Source organism: Phyllostomus discolor, chromosome 6 (genome assembly GCF_004126475.2).
Source record: "Phyllostomus discolor isolate MPI-MPIP mPhyDis1 chromosome 6, mPhyDis1.pri.v3, whole genome shotgun sequence".
Taxonomy (NCBI): domain Eukaryota; kingdom Metazoa; phylum Chordata; class Mammalia; order Chiroptera; family Phyllostomidae; genus Phyllostomus; species Phyllostomus discolor.
In genome coordinates this window covers 2,821,197-2,841,686 of record NC_040908.2, presented here as the reverse complement: position 1 = coordinate 2,841,686, position 20,490 = coordinate 2,821,197, and the positions used below count along the sequence as shown (strand labels likewise).

The 20,490-nt window shown below is 63.3% G+C and overlaps 1 protein-coding gene across 8 annotated transcripts in view; it reads right to left on the bottom strand.

The window, feature by feature from the left end:
* The window catches only part of ASAP2 (ArfGAP with SH3 domain, ankyrin repeat and PH domain 2), a 116,851-nt gene extending 97,152 nt beyond the window's left edge, over window positions 1-19,699 (bottom strand). For all 8 annotated transcript variants that reach the window (XM_036027634.1, XM_036027637.1, XM_036027631.1 and 5 more), the window contains exon 1: window positions 19,531-19,699. In XM_036027634.1, the coding sequence (XP_035883527.1) occupies window positions 19,531-19,656 (126 nt within the window). In that variant the 5' untranslated portion in view covers window positions 19,657-19,699. The remainder of the gene's footprint in view (window positions 1-19,530) is intronic.
* Window positions 19,700-20,490: the final 791 nt, after the last annotated feature.

Below are 20,490 nucleotides of genomic sequence, written 5' to 3'. Positions count from 1 at the left end.
CACACACCCTACCCACAGCACAGAGGGGGAACACCAGTGGGCAGCACCGGGCGGAGGCGGTGAAGCAAAGCACCTGGGGAAACTCAGCTGGTGGGGAGCCGGCCTCAGAGCAGGGCGGCGAGGCGGGGTGGGGGCTGGGCTTTCCCCGGGGGAGCAGAAGAGCAGAGCCCGCTCCCGCCTGCACCCAGCACCCAGCACCCACACAGAGGGAGGTGGGTGGAGGGGGGGGGCGCGGGGAGCACACTTCACACAGTCTCAAATTCCCCCCTCCGCGCTTCCCCAGACAGGATGTGTCCCACCGGTGAGTCATGAAGAAGGGCCCTTCTAGAATCCATGGGAAGGAAGGTGCGGGGAGCGCGTCTGAGGAGGGAGGACAAAAGGACAATGTGCAAGGCTGGCGGGGCAGCCTCTGCTCGGCCGGAAGTGGGCTCTGCTGGGCTCCGCACCTGGCCCCGGGGCTGCCGGGGCAAGCCTGTAATCTCGCTGGGGGGGGGGCTCCCCCCTCACCCTGGGTCAGCCAGAGCCCGCCCCGCTGGGCCGCTGGGCCCCTCCACCCCCTGCAAACCCATCTTCCCGCACCTGCCACCCCCACCCGTCTGGTCAGACCCTGGCCTTTCAAACAGATGGGGGCCCCGGCTTGTGGCTGGTGCCCGCCTGACAGATGGTGAGTCATGGGCCCTCCCCTCCCCCCCACCTAGTGCCCACAGGAAGTGATCCCTGCCGCCCGCGCCCTGTGAGGAGGAGGCTGCGCACACATTACAGCTGCGTGGCTATAATCTGTGTCCCTTCTACTCCCCGCCGCTACACCGCGGCGGCGGCTGCAGCAGCTGCCGTGAGCCCCGGCCATGCCGGAGGCCCCGGGCTCGGTGTCCCCACTGAGGTTTCCTCCCTCAACCCTCATGCGGGTCCCGGACCCCGGTGGAAACGTCACCAGCCCCCCCAGGGTATGGACTCAGGAGGCTCCAGCTTAGAACTCGGGGAGGCAGCCACAAAGGGACAGAAAAGCAGGGACTCCAGAGCCGGAGGTTGCTGGGGTGGGGGTGGGGAGGGGAAATCCCGGCTCTCCCTCCAGCTGTGTGATCCTGGGAATGATCCTTAACCTGTGACCCAGCTGCCTCTTGTCTGAGCGTGGGGGCGACCCCGGGGCCCACCCGCAGGGCCGTGGCAGGATGAAAGACGTGTAACTTGTGTTTAACTTGTGTTAAGCCAGCGTAGGGCCTGGCACAGAGCATGCGCTATGCAAGCGGTTGTTAAATAAGAGTGAGTAAATGGCACCTTTGCCCGTGCCGCACAGGCGTGCACCGCTACCACCGGCATCTGAGTCCCGGACCCGAGTGTCTCCACGGCGGGCGGACGCTCGGGTCCTCGAGGGGACTGAGCGGTAACGCACACCCTCCCGGGAGAGGACCGCCGCTCACCGGCCTCTGCGCTGCTGCTGAGCACCCTGGGCCTGGGCGGCCACGCAAGTCTTAGAAGCGTTGCTAAAAGACTGAAATCAGAAGAATTTATAAAAAACCTGTTTCTGAAAAGAGACTAGGGACACCGAAGAACCACCAGGGCCTGCAAAAGAAAAGAAAAAAAAGGCGTAACAGCCTCTCAGCGAGCCCACCTTGGGGTCAGGGACTCCACTCGGAGGACACCCACTGTGAGCCCTAAGGTGAGCAGGTAGGTCAGTCGATTCCCACGAGGTGATGCCACAGCGCAAACCACAAGACGGGGTGGCAGGGCGGGTGGCCAGCACGGCTTCCCCGTTCGGGTGCGATCTGATAGAGGCTTCAAAGGCCCAGCATAATACCAGCCTTCATTACACTCCGCACGGGGACAGGATGGCTATCGCGACGGGCCCTGGGGGTTAACCTCCCCGCCCTCTTAGACAACAATTAGGTGACTCAGGCGGCTTCAAAGGCTCTCAATCTCTGTTGCGAAACTGCTTCTTCCGTCCCACTGAGTAAAAGAAAAAAAAGGAAAAAAACCAGGCAGCCCAGACTGGCGGCCTCTGTCCCTGACCAGCGGCAACTGGAAACTCACAGGGAACGGAGGGAGCCCTGCTGGAGGCGGATGGGGAACAAGACGGCCGCTGGGCCGCGTGGGACCTTGCAGAGCCCCCCCCCAGGGGAAGGGGATGCCCCCCCCAACCTAGGTCAAGTGCGCTTCCCAAGCCACCGAGCCATGCAAGTATCTTCCTACTTTTTGAAGGGTCAACACTCACTCGTTCAACTTTTCAAACCGTACCTGCTAAGAATCGAGTCTGTTCCCAAGGCCTGAGAAACAAAGTCTCTCGAACCCAGCCACCCCAGGGGCCAGAGAAACAAAGTTTCCATAACCCAGCTCAACTGGAACCCCACAATCTCAGCATCTCAGTGATACCTGCTGGCCACTCTCATTCATTCAACAAACACGTCTGGTGTGCGTGCCCTGTGCCGGGTACAGCTCTCAGGGCTGGGGATGTATCCTTACCTAAGACTCAAATCCCTGCCCCGTGAAGTTTATGATCCCGTGTGGGGGAGGGGAGGTAGACGATAAACCCTAACCAGGTAAGTCAGGTAAGAAGTATGGGGGAAACGAGAGGGTTGGAGAGCAGGGGGTGGGTTTAAAGGGCGATCGACTCGGCCTCCTGAGAAGGTGTGTCTGAAAGAGGTCACCGAGGGGGCCATGCCGACCACCTGGAAGCAGAGGCGGTGGTCCGGGACGGAAGGCACAGTCAGGTCGATGTGCCTACCATGTAGTGAGGGCCAGTGTGGCCACAGCAGAGCTGGGCAGGGCATTTCATTGGCGGGCATCAACATGAGGGCCCCCCACACGAAGGACTTCCACTCTGAGACAGATGGGGGCACTGTCAACAGCACACCCGCCACGAACAGCCCGTGGGCGAGGAGCCTGCCCTCGGGAAGGTCACAGCCTGACACCCAGGGACGGCTGGCCCTGCAAAGCGAGGAGGAGGGCCAATCACGTCTGCGGTGGGACGCCCCAGTGGACGCCACAGGAGACGCAGGGACAAGCAGGCGGAGTGGTTCTCCGGCAGAGAAAGGGCACGCAGGAGAGGACAGTGGTATGGAGTGTGGCCGGCGGCGAGAGCAAGAGATGGGTGGCAGCAGCAGGTGGGGGCCCGCTCACCGAGGACCCTGCAGGCCCAGCGAGTCTCCGGCTCCAAGGACAGAGCCCACCCTTCACTGCAGGCCAGGCGGCCCGACTGCGGCAGGTGCAGAGGCCGCTGGGTAATTGGGCCGACCCCCGACCGGGGCAGGCGTGTGGCCGTGAGGATGCAGCGCAGCCGTCGGAGCGGGAATGATGATGAGAGGGCCGGTTACTCAGTCCAAGGCCGGGGGGTGGGGGGAGGACTCACAGACACCACTTCCTGCAGGCAGCCGGCTCGGGCAGGGCTGGGCGCCACGTCCAGGCCGCTCACCTGCGGTGGGAAAGGGCACGGCTGCTGGTAGGCGAACCGACGCCAGCCCTCCCCTGGCCCCAGGGTGGCGGGTGAGGTGTCGAAGTGGGGGAGTCTGCAGAGGCACCTGCTGGGCACGCCCAAGGGCCGGAGGGGCAGCCGGCCCACTGCTCCATGGGCGTCTAGGAGCTGGAACACCGCCCTCAGGCAGGCAGGAGGTGGCAAGGGCAGAGTGTGGGAGGTGGGGGGGCAGTAGGGACGGTGCTCTTGGGGCACAAGCCAGGCAGGCACCGGGGGTCTGAACAGGCACACGGCGGAGCCTGGGCCTCCAGAAGGAGGTGGCTCTGGACCGCCAATAACCGCCGCCCACCACCCTTCGCTAGGCAGGCAGCAGGCCTGACTCTGGACCAAAACCCGAGTCCGCGTGAGGCCCAGGCTGCGTCCACCCCACTGGATCGATGCCCGTGGCTACTGGGACCTGAACTCGGACGTGACTGCACATACACCCAGAGCACACCCCCCGGGCCGAGGCTGGGAGCTCGCTCAGTCAGGGGACTCCGGGAGACTGCCACCTGCTCCCTGCAGGGGACCCATCTGGGACAGAGGGGCGGGAAGGGCAGAATCCTGGCAGAAAGCCTCCCGCAGAGCGAACTGCCCGCCCACCTTCCTGCCGAGGGGAGAGGAAATCCTCCTGCCCGGGCTGCAGCAAGAAGAAAACGGAAGCGGTTGGTGCAGGGAAAGTGACCAACAGTAACCACAGACACCCCCGCCCCCTGCCACCCTCGCCTGGGCCCGGATCCCTCTGGAAACACGCAGGTCTCCACGACGTCAGGAGGGCCACCCCCTCCCCCTCACACACAGCCACTCCCGGGCCCACGGTCTGTGGCACGGACCCCCCTGGTCCTGCACCACAGAGCACGGCTGTCTTCCCCGAAAAGCCCTCACAGACCCAGTCCCGTCCGACGGGGAGGGCTTTCCAGCGACTAGAAAATGCAGGTGGTTTCCTGAGGACCTTCCCCCAATGGAGAAACGTCTCCTGCTGTCCCCACGCTGCCCGCCGAGGCGGAGAGTGGCCGTCGTCCTCACCCAGCAGCACAGGAGACGTGGGGACTGTGAGTGGTGTCAGCTCCCACCCCCTGCCCTCCCTTCACCTAACCGGGGAGAGCGAGCGCCTGGCAGGCCGCCTGCAGGACCACCCTCAGGAGAGGCCGGCTCGGCGGCTGGTCCCAGACCCCTCAGGGGCCCTGGGCTCGGGCCCCAGGGACCGCCGACTCCTGCCCCGTGGCAGGCTCCTCGGTGCCGCGTCCCCATCCCTGGGTCGCCCACGAGACTCTGGGCAAGCCAGCCGGCTCTCTCCCGCAGACTTGGCGTTGCCGTAGCAACTGCCTCTGCCTCTCCCGGCATTCATCCAGCCACACTGTGACTGTTTGTTTACGCATCTGTTTACACGGCGGCTGTGAACCAGAACTCGGGGCTGCGTGGCGGGGGAGGACCTCCGGCGGAGGACGCGGACCGAGCAGACACAACAGTCTCCTCTGAGGAAACCGCAGCGCCACGCCCGGCCAGCGCCTCCCGTGGGGCAAGACAGGCCGCTCCCCACTCCACACTCAGTGGCCGAGCCCAGCACCGCCCCCACCCTGTCCAGGGGTGGACACAGCCCTCTGGAGGTGGGGACCGCCCTCCACGGCCCACACTGGCTTAGCTTTCTCCAAGCACCCAGCTGCCCCTGGTCCCAGGCGCGGTTCCTTGGTCCCTGTTCCAGAACATTCCCTGTCATCTCCTTCTGCTCTCCTTGACTTATTACTATCTCTTACTCAACAAACATCCCCGATGGTCTTCCGTGTCCAGGCCTAGCCTGTCCATCCAGGTCCAGCAGGGCCTGGGCTCCTTCGGGGACCACGCAGGCCACTCGGTCCTCTCCTGAGGGGAGCTGGGCCCTGCCCGTGGGCTGGTGGCACCCCCCAAGCCCAGTCGCACCCCCTCCCTCCTGCACAGCTGCCCCCAGGGCCCGGCTCGGCAAGGGCAGCTGCAGACACAGTGCTCAGGTGCTTCATCAACAGGTGGGCGGGCTCCTCCATCCAGGCCCAAGGGACCATGTAGGCGGCGCCCGTGCTCCCTCCTGCTGTGTGGCCACCGAGAGAAGTCTGGCCCCAGTGCCAGTGTCCCCAGAGCACCCGCAAAGCACGGCTCAGGAGCGCCCTGGAGGCCCAGTGGCGTCCCCACCCGTGCACGCTGCCGACACCCACCCACCTCCCTCTAGCCACAAGGAGGCCCTTCCACCCTGAACCCACTGGGATTCTTCGTCCCTGAGCCTGAGACGCAATGACCGCAGGGGGAGGGGCGGGCACAGTTCTGAAACAGCAGCGACGACTTTCCTCCCAGAGCGCTCCCTGCCCGGTCTCACGCCACAGTCTGTACAAAAGTCCTCTTCCCTGCCGGCCCCGCCCCCCCCCCCACCGTGCTGTCCTGACTGTGCCCTCCCCACCTGCCCTCCGGTGGGCGGCCCCACCCGGGAGGAGACAGGCCACGCCTTCAGCGGGACGCGGGCTGCACTCACTGCGCAGGGCGCAGGATCCTCCACCGCTGCTGCCGGGGCTGCTGGCAACGTCACGGACACGCAGCGGGACACAGGAGCACGGACACACCTCACGACGCGACAACATCATTGAGGCTCCCTCCGCTCCCGCCGCACGCTGGAGGCGGGGCGCTCCGTCCCCCCAGCTGCGCAGCGCCTGTCCATCTGCACCAGGTGTCGGCAGGAATCGCCTGCGTTTGGGTGTGCCAGGTCTCACACACGCACTCACTCTCACACTGACACACACACACACACACACACTCTGCTGTCCCTGGACACGCTGAGAAATCCCACGTTCACGCGGCCCCTCATGTCTCGCCTGCCCGGGTGACGGCCAGGGGGCGGGAGACCGTTCATTCGTCGATGGCGGAGGAAGACCGCCCAGGAGGAAGGGCGCCGCTCCCTTCATCCTGCCCGACCCAGATATGACGCTGTCGGCCCCCGAGGGCTCGGTGCCCCCGCAGCCGCCCCGCCGCCCTGCCCCTGAGGTCAAGTGTCAAAGCACAGCCAACCAAGAGGAGTGAGAAACCTGTAAACCTGGGGCGTGAGACGAGAGGCCGAGAGCCTGGGCGCTGCCGCTCCGCCACCCGCCAGCCCTCCCTCCCTCCTCCCCACGAGGTTAGCTAGCCGAGAGCGTGGGCGGGAGGTAAAAAAAGAACCGGGCAGAGCACCTAGAACGCTCCGCAGGACACGTGGGCGCGAGCGTATTTTTAACCCCGAAGGAAGACGCGACTCTCTTCACAGGATACTTCGTTCCAACGATAGATAATTCAAGACGGACGACGTCTCCACGGCCACGCCGCCACCAAGCACCTCCCACCACCGCAGACGCGGCAGGAGCCCCTCCTCCCACTGAGACCCCGGAGCGCGTGAACCTGAGACCTGCAGCGGCCCCGCTGCCTGCGACTCGGAGCTGCGCCCGGGCCACCCCAAGGGCCTGCGGCCGTTTTCTGGTTGTTGGGAACACGCAGCGCCCTTCCCGGCGCAGCTAACGCCACGAGCGTGAACGGTGCCGGGGACTGCCAGCTCTCCCCTAAAGTAACGTGCACGTTCCTGAGCCACCTGACCTCCCCAGGCACCTCCAGAGACAGTGACACAATCAGGCAGGTGCATCTCTTCTTCAGGTGCCGTGCACACGAAGCCACCGCACGAAGTGTCTGCGCCCACAACCCGGGCACAGGCGCCCACACATAGAGGCCACGCCCACACGGCTTTAGAAACTCTCAACAAAATAATTATCGAGCGGCTCCCAGATACTCTGAGGGCTCCGGGCGACAGAACGTTTGCTCGTCGGCCAGGTCCCAATTTGTCGTGAGATCCTGGTTCGCGTCTCCGGGGTCTCCGGGCGACCACCCAGGAGGGCCTTGTGCGGCAAAGCGTCACGCCTCTGGGAAGCCGCTCCCGGGCGGTATGTGTGCCTAAGGCCCAGCTCGCCCGACAGCGGTTTGAAAATGGTCGAGTGTAAATAAAAACAATGGCTTATTATTTTTTAAAAAACCACACCTGCCCCCAGGGGTCTGCGGTGCGGTGTCAGGAGGCAAGAGCGCAAACACGGGGAGCAGGTCCGCGGTGCGGGTGGGGGCCGCGCCTCCGCGGAAACTCGAGTCTGAACGACCTTTGGGGCGGGGCTTCATGCCAGGGGCGGGGCTTAATGTCAGGGGCGGGGCTGCAAGTCAGGGGCTGGCAGGGTGCAGGCGCAGGACACCCGGTCCCTCCCTTCGGCCAGCGTGTACCCCGATGATGACGGACCGAGGGCGCGGCAGACGTCCCGGGGCTGTCCCCGGGATGGACAGACGGGGCACAAACAGATGGACAGCCCTGGCTGGCGGGGCGCCGTGGACTGAGCGCCGGCCTGCGGAAAAGAGATGAGCCGAGTCTGTCAGAGACGCATGGCTTTGAGGATTCGGAGAAGAAAGCGGATCCGACGGGCTGGGCACGTTCGGAGGGAGCGACAGAACAGAAGACGGGATCCGCACGTTCGCGGTGAAGAAATTACAGTCCGGCTGGGACGCTTTAATTCTTTAAAAAGATCTTCCTGCTCCTCCCACCGTTTCAAGGGATGACGTGGCTACCTCGATTTGCAGATCGAACACACGTCTTCCCACACGAGAACCACGTACGGGCTGGGTGCCACGCCGGGCTCCGAGGACCGGGGGACGAAGGAACCCTCCACAGGCTCACAGCACGGGGACACTCCCCGGCCGGGATGCGGGTCCCACAGGAAAACGACGGCAAACGGAGACGGACCTCCCACGCTTCCCAGCTCCAGCGGGGAAGTGCCGGAGTGGCCCGCCTGGCTCGTTCTGCCTCAACAGCGGCCTGAGGCCCCGGGGCTGTCTTCATGCATCTGTGTGTCCCAGGAACGAACAGGTCCCCCTGCCCCGGCCCAGACCCCGCCCTGAGGGACTTTGGCCACCGCGGAGGGAAGGACTCGTCATCCCGCATAAACGAACTTCCCCATCAGAACTCAGGTCTGTGCGAGGGGGCGCTGCCCCGCCCCCCACAGCAAAGGGCACGGCTGCCCCTCCACGTCAGCACCAACCCAGACATCAAGAAACGCGCTCCGCTGCGGCTCCCTGCGACTCTGGGGGGGGGGGGGGGGCAGGCCCTGGGGTCCCCTCCTCCTGCAGCCCAGGCCACAGCCTGGCACTGGGTCCCTGCTGCTGCCATTTCCCTGCGTGACCATTCCTAGGAGCCTCGGGATGGCCCCACGCCACATGGAAACAAACTGGGCTTTTAGGAGCTGCTTTCTGCTTGTATCGAGTCCTGCTCGTTTCCTTCCTGACCCAGGGGCTGTCGCTGTCCTCACTCACCCTAATAGCACTTTCGGTTTTTGGAAACACAGTAACGAATTTCTGAAACACTCACGTGCTAACACTGTTCCTCCCTAATTCAAACCTCAGATCTAGCACGGCGCCAGAACCCAGAGCGCTCAGGATGTATCAGATGGGGCAGGAATAAGGCCGGAGCGGGAGACACCAGGCCCACTGGCTCCCCTACAGAGGCCTGGGGGATGTGCGAGGAGGCCCGCAAATTAAAAGAGCAAATAAACCAGCAGCCCCCCGGGATTCCGCGTTAGCCACCAGGAGAGCCGTTCTGTCACCGGATTGATAAACCTCCTTCGGTGCGCTCTGGCCACAGAGGAGAAAGCTGCACTTCCGAAATGAAGCTCCTTCCAGCACGGCTTCAGAAGACAATAAATCACTGCACAAAGACGGACCATAAAGCCAGGTCCGGAAAACCGGGGGAGGCCGCATGGCCGGAAAGGGGGCCATCATTCACTGCTGTCACCCAGGGCCGCAGCTTGGACGGGAGGGGGGAGGCCCAGCCTGAAATCCCAGACTGACGGCCCCTCCCAGCAGTCCCCTCGGGAACAGCCCCTGGCACACAGGGAAACGCACACGCAGGACCCCTGGAGACGCGTGTGAGGGAGGACACGGGAGAGCAGGCAGGGAGAGGGAGGGCGGTGAGCACGGGAAGTCTGCACACCGTCTGGCTGCAGCGCCGGCACCTCAGTCCCCAAGGAAGAGAGGGAAACAGCAGCCGGCGTGGCGGGGGGAGAGGGGGACGGTGGAGGAGGAAGGGGCAGAGCCATCTTGCCTACCTCGGGATTTCACCGCACCCTCCCGGCTGGTGGCAGCCAAGCCGGCGGTGCCTCTTCCAAACCGAACGCCCGCCCGTGACCTGGCGGGCTACACCCACGGCACACAGAGGCACAGGCTCCGACAGCCCCACCGCACCATCAGGGAACGTGCCTCCTTCCCCTCTGCCACCAAAGAAGAACGAACAGGAGAAGGTGCGAGGGGAGACGAAAGCCCGGGATCTGAAGAGTGGCCTCTCGTCCAGACGTGCGTGGCCTCCGTGGCGGAGGCAGCAGGGTGACACAGAACCGAGCAGCCGGGAAGCCACGCCGACCGGCAAACACAATGGGCGGCTCAGAGCGTGCGGCTGCGGCCACGGAGCAGGCCCGGCCCGGGCTGGACGGCACGCCTCCTGGGTGGCACCGGACGCCTGGCCGGGTGGGTGAGGCCGATGTCTGAATCCGACCTACCAGCCCAGTGGCAGTTTCGAGCTTAGCTCTGCAACCTGGGCCCAGGCTGGCAGGCCTCCCTGTTCTCTCAGTGTGTTCGGAGACCCGGTGAGGAGGAGCAGAGCAAATCACATACACGGAATTTCGGCTGTGCACACACACTATTTCCTCAGTACCAAAGGTCGTGGAGCGAGGTGGAGGCCCCGTGGAAACGAGGACAGCTCTGACTCCACAGAAACACAACCAAGTCCACGGAGGGTCACGGCCTCGCAACAGCTTCTATAGCAGCAGATGCTGGCTCCCCCGGCCCCCGGGCAAATGCTCTGAGAGCCTTCATATACGAAAATAATCAGTGTCTACTTCAAGCTCAACAGCCCAGATCATTTAATGACCAAAACCCTGTGGTCACCCACACGACCTGCTTTTCCCCGGGGAGGCCGAGCACAACACAGATACCATCAGGGCCAAGGTATGCAGCCGAGACCGGAAAAGCTGCTTCAAGATGACATGGGGGCCAAGGGCCGCCTCTCCCAGCTCCCAGGAGCACTGCACCCAGGGGGGAGTCCCGGGGGGGGGCGGCCACCACGCGGCCTCTGGTGCCACTGTGGGGGGAGGGGTCTGCAAAGCGGGGAATGAAAGAAAGAGGGAAAGTGTGCCCTCCCCTCGAGCCACCTCTCTGAAAGTGGGAATGCAACAGCCCAGAGAAAAGGGAATGAACGTCCAGAAGATGATGGTCAGGGGACGACGAGACACGATGTTATGCAGCTGGGACGCCTCTCAGGTCCCATCGGCCACTGAGGCCGGGCCCACAGAGTCACCTGCCCAGGGCCAGGAGCCCGTGAGGGACAGGGGAAGGCAGTCAGAGGAGAGAAGGCAGTGCCGGGGCTGACTCCTCTCCCTTCTGGTCAGAAATCTCCCCAAAGTCCCCGATCTGCCGGCGCGGGCTGGCTGACTCCCGGGGCCACGTCTGCCCAGACATGCCCTGTCCGTGATTCAGCCCCCGGGGCCACAGCCGGAAACGCGGGCGAGCTGACACAGGGACGCCCGTGCGGATCTCATTGCCGCCTGCCGGCCCCGGGGTCCTTTGTCCTTCCGACCGGCTTCCAGACAGGTAAGGTCACAGGAGTGAGTTCCCCGTGACGCAAAACACCTCCCCGGGGGGGGTGTGTCTCACACACGGCCCAGTCTGGGCCAGCACACGGCGTGGGCCACACGGGGGACTGGCCTGCACTGGAGACACCCGCAGAGACGCCGGAAGAGGCATCTTCACAGACAGCGCGGTGCCAGCGGGGGACGGTCAGGGGGCACGGGGGAGGGGCACCCTGAGGACACGCAGAGGGTGCTCATCTCAGGTGGCAGCTAGCTGGGGGGCAGGGGGGCCTGCAGCCGTGTGACCCGTCTGGGACTCGGTTTCTCAGCCACGATGCAGAGGTGACCTCGGGCCCTCCCTCAGGGTCGCTGAGAGGATTCAATAATCAGTTCGAAACACAGCGCCGTCCCTGACACAGAGTCGAGGCACCAAGGGGTGTCAGCCCCTGCGGTGAGGGTTCAAGGGAAAAGCAAAATCACAGCAAGAACGTGACTCTGCCTAGGATGCCAGGGAAGAGGCCCCCAGCCCCAGCCAGCACCCCCAGTGACGAGCGGGGGGGGGCCCAGGGGGGGCCGCCCTCGGGGCCCACCTGCCGAGTCGGCAGCGTCAGCCTGTGAACACGTGTCGACGAAGCCGCCTTCCTTCAGCGTGTGAGCGAGGGTGACGTCACCAACGCCCCCGTTAGTGGGGCTGGCCTCCCGCCAGGTGTGAGCAGTGCCAGGGCCTCAGGCCCTGCAGGGGGGGGCCTGTCAGCGGCTCGGGCAGGCCACCGCTGCCTCGAAGAGGAGGACGAAGGAGGCGCCAGAGAGGAAGCGCGGCAGCAGCGGGATTTTCCAGAAGCATCCGCTCAAGAAATGCAACAAGTGTCGCAGGTTCGATTCCCAGTCAGGGCACATGCCTGGGTTGCAGGCCACGGCCCCCAGCAACCGCACATTGATGTTTTTCTCTCTCTCTCTCTTTCTCCCTCCCTTCCCTCTCTAAAAATGGATAAATAAATCTTTAAAAAAATGCAAAAGAGGCGACAAACTAAAACCGAAGCGGAGGAGCCTGATGCGCCCAGAGGCGACCACGTGGGGCCCGAGGCCCAGGCTGAGCAGAGGCGGTGGCCTCCAGGGACGGCTCCCGGGACCAAGGGCCTGCGTCTGCTCCCCGCCCCTGGCCCCGCCCCTTGCTGGCTCTGCGATCTCGGGCGAGTGGCTCAGGTTCTGCGGACCTGACGGCGTTTCTGTGACCATTACACGAGTTAATAGTTAATGGGCGTGAAGAACTCGAAGCTTGCTGGCACTCAGCAGGCACCGGTGAGTGCCGGACAGAAAGGACAAGGAGGAAAACCCCGCGGTGACGGACGAGGGGACACCTCCATGGCGCTCTGGCGATCTCAGGCACACCCACGGGACCAGAGGTCATTCCAGTCTCTTCCAGGAACCACTGTCCGCTGTGACACTTTAAATGTCAATCAGGTCACCGGGCTCCCCCTCCAGCTCTCCCACAGCTTCCCAGCCCCTCAGACAAAACCCGGCTCCTCCCAGGACCCCGCCCACCCCTCAGGCTCCGCCCGGGGACACGGCTGTCCCTCTGTCCCCAAACGCCCCTGCCGGTTTGCGTCTTAGAACTTCGTCACATGCTCAGCCCCTGCATCCCAGCGCCTCCCTGGCTGCTTCCTCCTTCCACTGCAGCTCTGCTCTCCGCCGCTTCTGCAGAGAGGCCCGCTCCCAGGTCCCGCTCCCTCCCAGGGCCCGCTCCCTCCCAGGGCCCGCTCCCGGATGTCCCAGGCCACACTCTCCACTCCACACTCTCCACTCCGTGTCCCCCCTGACGTGCCTTCCGGGGCCCGCATCGCCGCCTGGCGCCGCACCACCCAGTGATCTGTTCACTGCGCTCAGCTCCTCGGGGCTCACCCGCGCCCCGGACCCACCGTGCCCTCTGCGGCCGCAAACTGCCGTCACGGTGAAGCTCCCAAAGGCTGGTGAAAAATCAAGGTGCCCCCCCCCACAAAAGGGCTCCCCCTCCACAAGAGGTAGAAGGTGGTGAAGGTGAAGAAACATCAGAAGGTGAAGAGGCTAAAAGCAGTGAAGACGTAATCCTTCCCTGGAAGAAAGGCCAGAGGGCCACCACACCTCCGGCAAAGGCGGGGACAGCTGCCCCAGCAATGAAGACGGCGGTTGCCGCGCCAGCCAGGAAGGCAGCTGTCACCCCGGGGAAAAGGTGGCGGCGACACCAGCCGAAGCGGCAGCCACGCCCGGCATGAAGGGCGGCACGCCGGGCAGGGCTCTGGGAGCCACCCCAGCCACGGGAGCAAAGAGCAGCAGGGTGCCCACAAGGAAGCTGGCAATGAAGAAGAAGAGGAGGACATGGAGGAGGAGGAAAAGAAGGTCATGGAGGAGGAGGAGGGTCAAGAGGAGGAAAAGCCTGTCGAAAAAGCACCCGGAAAACGAGAGACAGAAACAAGCAGACAGAAAGCTGCTCCGGCGGCCGAGACACACGAGTGGGGGACGAGGACCAGCCCCGGCCTCTGGTGTCTCCGTTGGGAACCTGGGCTGCAGCAGGTCACTGCACCGGCGACATTCCCCCCAGAGACCAGCTCGCCCTTGTGGGTGTCAGAAACAGTGAGCCTTGGAAGTCGACGCCACGTGGACTTTGCGTCTCCAGGAGACCCGGGAACAGCCTGGGAACTCACTGGCTTGCAAGCCTTTGGCAGTGACGTGAACCCAGAAAAACCAAGGAGAAAAAAGACAGTGACAAAGGTCGGGATGCGAGAACGCATGTGGCCAAACCCGCCTGACGGAGTTACTCAGAACGAGCTAGAAGGGGAGTCCGAAGAGGCTGTGGAGACCAGAGTAGTCAGCAAGGATGACGGCAGGGCACAGGGGCTGCTTGTAAGGAACCGGGACAAATGCTGGTGCAGAGGGAACCTCAGAAGGAGAGCAGGAGCGGGGGGCGGGGGGGGGCACGGCCCGTGTCCCCGCACTGCACGGGAGAGAAGGGGCACAGCCAAGACCCTTCTGGAAAGGCAGAAAGAGCAGCCCTTGGAGGGGTGAATAAAACTCCAGTTTAACCCTGGCTGGCACAGCTCAGTGGATTGAGCTCAGGCTGCAAACCAAAGTGTCCCAGGTTCGATTCCCAGTCAGGGCACATGCCTGGGTTGCAGGCCACGGCCCCCAGCAACCGCACCTTGATGTTTCTCTCTCTCTCTCTTCCCCCCCTCCCTTCCCTCTCTAAAAATAAATAAATAAAGTCTTTTTAAAAAAACCAGTGATTTATAAAAAAACAAAAATTTCTTCCCACACACAGTGCGCGTGCGTGAAGGACGGCAGAATGTTTCATCATCACTTTGCTTCCGCAACTCTGGGGCCAATGAAAAGTCCTAAACTCTGGGGCCAGGAGAAAGAAAAAAAAAAAACTGTCGATGCTCCAGGCCCCACCCAAACCAACTAAGTCAGAACTGCAGGGGGGGTGGGGGGCGGGGTCCAGCGTCGCTTCTCCACAAACGGCCCCCGCGATTCGTGATCCGAAGGCGCCGCCAGGGCGCACAGCCCAGACCGCCCTTCCCATGAGCGCATGGCGCACCCCGAAGATGCTACTGAACTGCGGGTGCTGCCCAACCCGGCAGGTCCGAGAGCAGCCTGCGCTCCCGACAAGCTCCGGGTCGGAGGGCGGTCTGTGAGTCGCACCGCGCAACGGGACGACGCGCCGCAGTGATGAAAATGCTCCAAGTCTGCACCCCAGCCCAGGGACTGTGGTCGGGGTGGCCGGGAAGCGGGACGGTCTGTGTCAGCCCATCGTCCTGTGGGACCGCGCAGGTCCGGGCGGGTCCGGCTCCCCGAGGAAAGGGACCGGCGCCTGGAAACGCGGAGGGAGCGAGAAGAACCGGGGATGGCTCCCAGTTCTCGGCCCCTGCAGCCCCCTGGGAACTGGGTGGCTGGGAAAACCCGGCCGGCCTGCCACCAGGTAGGGCGAGGACCAGTGTTTACCTAAGGCAGGGAGGCAGATGGGGAAGACCTTATCGAGACGGCTCAGTGACTCAAGCCCGTGATGACTAGGTTGACCTCACCGCCCAATCATGCCACTGGACGAGGCCCGGGGGGCATGAGACCACACCCGTCCCCATGTGACCGCTCCTGTCCCCAGGTGTGGGGCGTGCTCCCAGACAGTCCGTGGCCACAGCCCTGACAACACCTGACTTGCCTGCAGGATGTCTGTGTCTCCCGCTGAGCTGCAGGCTCTTCCCAAGGGGCGCTCACCCCCCTGGGTGTCCCCCCTGCCTGTGGCCTGGCACCAGGGAGCACTCACGAACACTGGACGGGCGGCGGGGTGTGCAGCCCCCCCAGGGGCAGCGTGGGTACGGAGGTTAACCCCAGGAAAGAGAGAAACTGAGTGGGCAAGACGGGGTTGTGGGGTGTCCACCGAGGAGACCACTCCTTCCTCGGGGGACTCGAACATTTCCAAACCCGGCATTGCACGGTGGAGAAGCACTGCCAGCAGGGGGCGCCCTTCTGACGACAGAGTCCAAGGCTGTGAGCCCAGGCTCCGGAAGAGCAGTTTCTCAGACGAGTCCCCAAGGCTAAGATGCTGTCACGGTCTTGGCTGAGAAGCCCGCAGGCCTGGGTCCCCCTCTCACCGCGGTGGAGGAGGTAAGGCCTCTGGGGGTCCCGTGGGGCCTAGACGTAGGTCCTGCCCCTGAGGGTAGAACCCCGTACGTGGGACTGCACGGAGGTTTCCAGTGGGGACCAAGGACAACAGAGCAGAGAAGTGTGGCCCGGGAGGAAGGAGATGACATTTTAACACGTACACGTCGACATCAGCCGTGTCTTTAAAACCACAGATGCAACGGAGCCAAACAGGCAGAATGGGGGTGCTCTGAGGGCCAGTGTAACCACACACTCCCAGATCCCAAGTCTGAACACAGGTCTGCCCTATTCCGAGGCGGCTCCGAATGCCCCTCCCCCCCAAGGAGGGGAAGCCCCCTGCTCAGATTCATGCCGTTGCTGCGTGTATTTTCTCCGTTATTTCCCCGACCACAGAGCGTGGCCCACAGGGCAGCACCGGACTTGGCGAAAATTGCGCGAAATCATCATCATCTCACCCAGGGAAAGTGGCCGAGTGGAAAATGTAAACCACAGCTACCTGCAGACCTGCTGCCTGCCGCCAGCGCCCACTGGTCACAGAAACGAGTTCGATCACAGATACAGAGTAGCTCTTGCCGCCCCTCCCTCCCTACCCGTCATGCAGCTCTCACTGAAGGGCCCACCCGCTCACCAGGTTCTGAGGATTAACCACAGCCTGTTAAGCAGTTTATTAAGCCATTTATTAAGCCACTTGTCTGTTAGTTATTGTCTGTTATTTGCTCATTAAACTCTCACCGTGACCTTCTGAACTAGACAGGTACTATGAGCCAACTTGAAGGCTGAGGAAGACATGAAAACACTAGGGATCTCACCCAACTTCACACCCCTGGCCAAGCAGTGGACTCTGAACTGGAGCCCAGGCCTCTCCGACAGAGGAGTGATTTAGAGAACCCAGCATTAGGCAGTGTCTGGATTCCAACAGAAAGCAGCGTCTGGTTCTCGGCTCGGCATGGACCCGGGTTCAAACTCCAGCTTTCCACCTCGCCAGCTCTGCAACCCGGAGCAAATTCACCTCTCTGAGCCTCCGCTTCCTCGAGCATAAAGCAGGGACGAGGAATGCACAGCAGATATGACATTCACCACATCTGGCAGGGACCCGATGGCTACTAACAGTCCAGCGGCAGGTGCGCACATTAAAAAAAAAAAAGGTATATTTCAGTTGTAGAACGAGTTTTAGCAGACCCGACCTATATTGGACAGAACGGGTTCACAAAGGTTCATCCTCTTAAAATCAGTTTACTAATTCCATGACTCATGTGTTTAAACACAGAACCGAGGGCTTGCAAATGTTAAGTTGACTTTGTTTCTGTTAAATCAGTAACTTGGTGTCACAATACCCATCCTCACGCCCCTTTTCAGGGTGAAAAGTAGATGCCTGTTTAAACCCCAAACACGTGGGTACCACTGGTTAGTGACACCATCTAAGGAACCAGCGCTGGTCAGGGGGACCAAGATTCAACACCCTGGAAAGAGCATGATTTAAGTCAGGGGTGTCAAACTCATTTCTACCGAGGGCCACATCGGTCTCGAGGTTGCCTTCGAAGGGCCGCAATAATTCTAGGGCTGTATACATGCAACTCCTCCTTACCTGCTGTTAGACGTAAGATGAAATTACACTCGGCCCTTTGAAGGCAACCTCAAGGCTGATGTGCCCCAGCGCCCCCCAAGGTGTAAATGAGTTTGCCGCCCCTGACTAAAATGACTCCGCAGTGATTCTCCCAGAAATTAAACAACGTTCAAACCCACTCTCCCAACTGCAAGCTCACCCATAGCAGCATCACCCTGGTGTGGAATGCTGGGTTTGCCCCAAGCGAGCCCGGCCTGTCGCGATTTCCATCTTTTCCTAGTTGCAAATGGGGGGGGGGGGGCTCACAATTTAATGAAAGGGCCAAATCCCATCCCTTTAATCTGCTCAGCACCGGAGGCTCTGGGCTAAGCCTCTGAGCAGCACACAGACAGGGCTCTGCAATTCCAAACTGGAAACGAAAATTAATCCGAGAAAGGGCATGCCCACTTGGAGAGCAATTCCTATCTGCCCGGCTTCCCAACATCTGCCAGAGTGAATCATATTTAACTGATAAACGGCAGCAGGCGGGGGGAAAAGAGACAGAACCTTAAACACAATCGAGCTTTTTCCAAGGCCTGGGGTCCAGGGCTCCCTTCCCTTAAGAAAGGCTGCCACCTTTTCGGTGGCCGTCATCCCACACAGATCATTCATGGTGCATTTCCCCCCGTCATGAATGTTTTTCTCTTGCCCAGCACTTCTGGGGAAAAAAAAAAAAAAAAAAAAAACTTCTTACAGCCCCTCTCATCCGCCTCATTGGACGACACCATGTTTAAGCCTTGCTGACTCGAGTGGAGCTAAGTGAGGTGGGATCACAGAACTTGCTACGAAAGCTTCACGGGCAGCTCCCCTCGGCCAAAACAAACAAAAACAAACAAACAAACAAACAAACGAGGAGGAGGAATGAGGGAGTGAGAAGGCTGGGAGGATGACCCAGCTACCCTTATAACAGTCAGAATGCTGAATCTGTTCATTTTGATTTAGCCTATTATTGACTGTGTCTACCAAGAGGGAAAAAAAAAAATTCCATTAAGAGAAACATTCTGAATTTTTTTTCCCCCAAGCAATTCCGAACAGCAGATGCTTTGTTCAAGTGAGGGGTGGGGGGATGGGGGGGGGAGAATGCCATTGCTTAATTTAAAGCTCTCTGGTGACCTCCCCTCACTCACTGCTGCCTGGCCATCTTCTCACACACCTACAATACCCCCATTTTTAAGGCTGTGACTTGACATTCTGGCCACGGGATAGGCAATCATCTGTTCGCCGCTGGCGCGCACGTCTGGCTTGTAAACCGGTCACCTTTCACAAGCCGTGCCGAGTGCTTCACACATGGCGTCCCCACCCCACCGCAGCCCTGGGCGGGGTGCACAACCCGCCCCTTCGATACGCAGGAGATACGAGGGCCGCCAGCGAGGTTAGGAGCCGACCCCAGCCGGCCCGCGGCGGCCCTGGCTCACACACTCTGCCCTGCCGACTCTGCCCGCGGCTTTGTCCACCTAAGAAGCTTGTTCTCCCCTGGGTGCTCTCCCCGCAGGATGTGGGGGGCTTGCTGGTTAGCACGGCCAGCACTGGGCGGCGTGACTTTGCACCTTTGCATCAGGCCTTTTACAGGCTGCTGGGGCAGGGAGGCGGTCAGGGGTCACAGGTAAGACAGGTAACTGGGGGCGGCTGGCAAAGGCCTTTGGACCAGAAGCAAGGCCCTCGACACACCGCCTCGCGCTCCTCTCCGGGGCGGGCGCCGGGCGGGATCCCCGCGGGCCTTCCGGGCGGAGCTGTGGATACTTTGCCCGGTTTTCCCCGGACGGACCCAGAGTCGGGAGAAGGGGCTCGGGGTTCACACCTGCCCCGCGGGACAGGCTTCGGGCAGGGGCGCTTCCCGAACTAGTCTGCCGCACCGGGGAGGCGGGCTCCGGGGGAGGCCGGGGAGCCAGGCCCCCAGCTCCGCTTACCGCGCACCCCGACTTTGGGGCAAAGTTGTTGCACTGGGGGAACCGGCGGACCCGGGCCCCGCGGGGGAAATGGGGGGAGAGGGTCTTAAAAAGGCCCGAGGTAGCCATCAGCCCTGTCCTCCGAGCCACCTACACGGAACAAAGGGCTTCTGTCTCGGGCACGGGGAGCCCGGCCGCGTCCGGATTTGGAGGAAGAGAAACTTTTCCCGGGATGCGGGAGGGGACGGAGCGGAACGGGCTGGCGGGCATGGCGCGGAGCTACCTGCGGCCCGAGCCGCCCGCCCGCCCGGGGAGGCCCGCGCGCGCCCTCACCTCCTCGATGGCCGCCACCGTGTTCCGGCACTGCGTCGTGCGCGTGGTGAAGCTCGAGGCCGTGGGCGCCTTGTAGTCCTCATGGGTCTCGGCCACGAATTCCGACACGGAGATCTGGTCCGGCATCGCCGCAGCGCGCGCGCGGCCAGCCGCGGGGGAGCCGCCGCCTCAGCCGCCGCGCGGGCTCCCTCCGGCCGCCGGGACGCCGCCTCCGCCGCCTCCGCCGCTCGCTGGGCCCGCGGACAAAGGGAAGCGCCGGGGCGCGGGCCGCTGCCGCCGCAGGAGCCGCCGCAGGGCGCGGGTGGGCCGGCCACGGGCCCGGGCGGCGGGAGCAAGGGCGGCGCGCGCAGCCCCGCGCAGCTCGGGCCGGGCCGCTCCGCCCGCCGCGCCCAGCGCTCCGCCGCCGCCTGCCTTCCCAGCGAGCCCCGAAGCGGACGCGCAGAGCCGGCGGGAACTGCCCGCCACCCAGCCGCGGGCCCCGAGCGAGTCCGGCGGAGAGGGGCGGGTCCGGGCCGGGGGCGGCGGCCGGCTGGGCGCGGGGCGGGGCGGCGCCGGGGGCCGGGCCGCCAATCCGCGCGCTCGCCGCCGCCGGGAAGCTGAGCCAGCAGGAAGGAAGGCGGCGCGCGCCCGGACCGCCGAGCCGCTCGCCCCTCGCCGCGCGCCGCATTGTCTCGGCGTTTGGACCCCGCGCCGCGCGCTGGGGCTCGACGACGCGCCCCGCGGAGCCCGGCGGCCCCGGGCCCCCGACCCCTCCCCGGCTCCGCGAGGGCGCACGCAGGGTGCGCTCGGACACTCGCCCCGGCCCAGCCGCAGCCCGCCTCCTCGTCCCTACCCTCCCAGCCGGGCTGGGAGCCGTTCTCGGGGTTCCCCGGAGCCGCGGGGCCTACCCGTCCAGGCGAAGGAGAAAGTGGGAGGCGCTCGCCCCCTACCGGCCGGCGCGCTCCGCCCCGGGCGCGCACT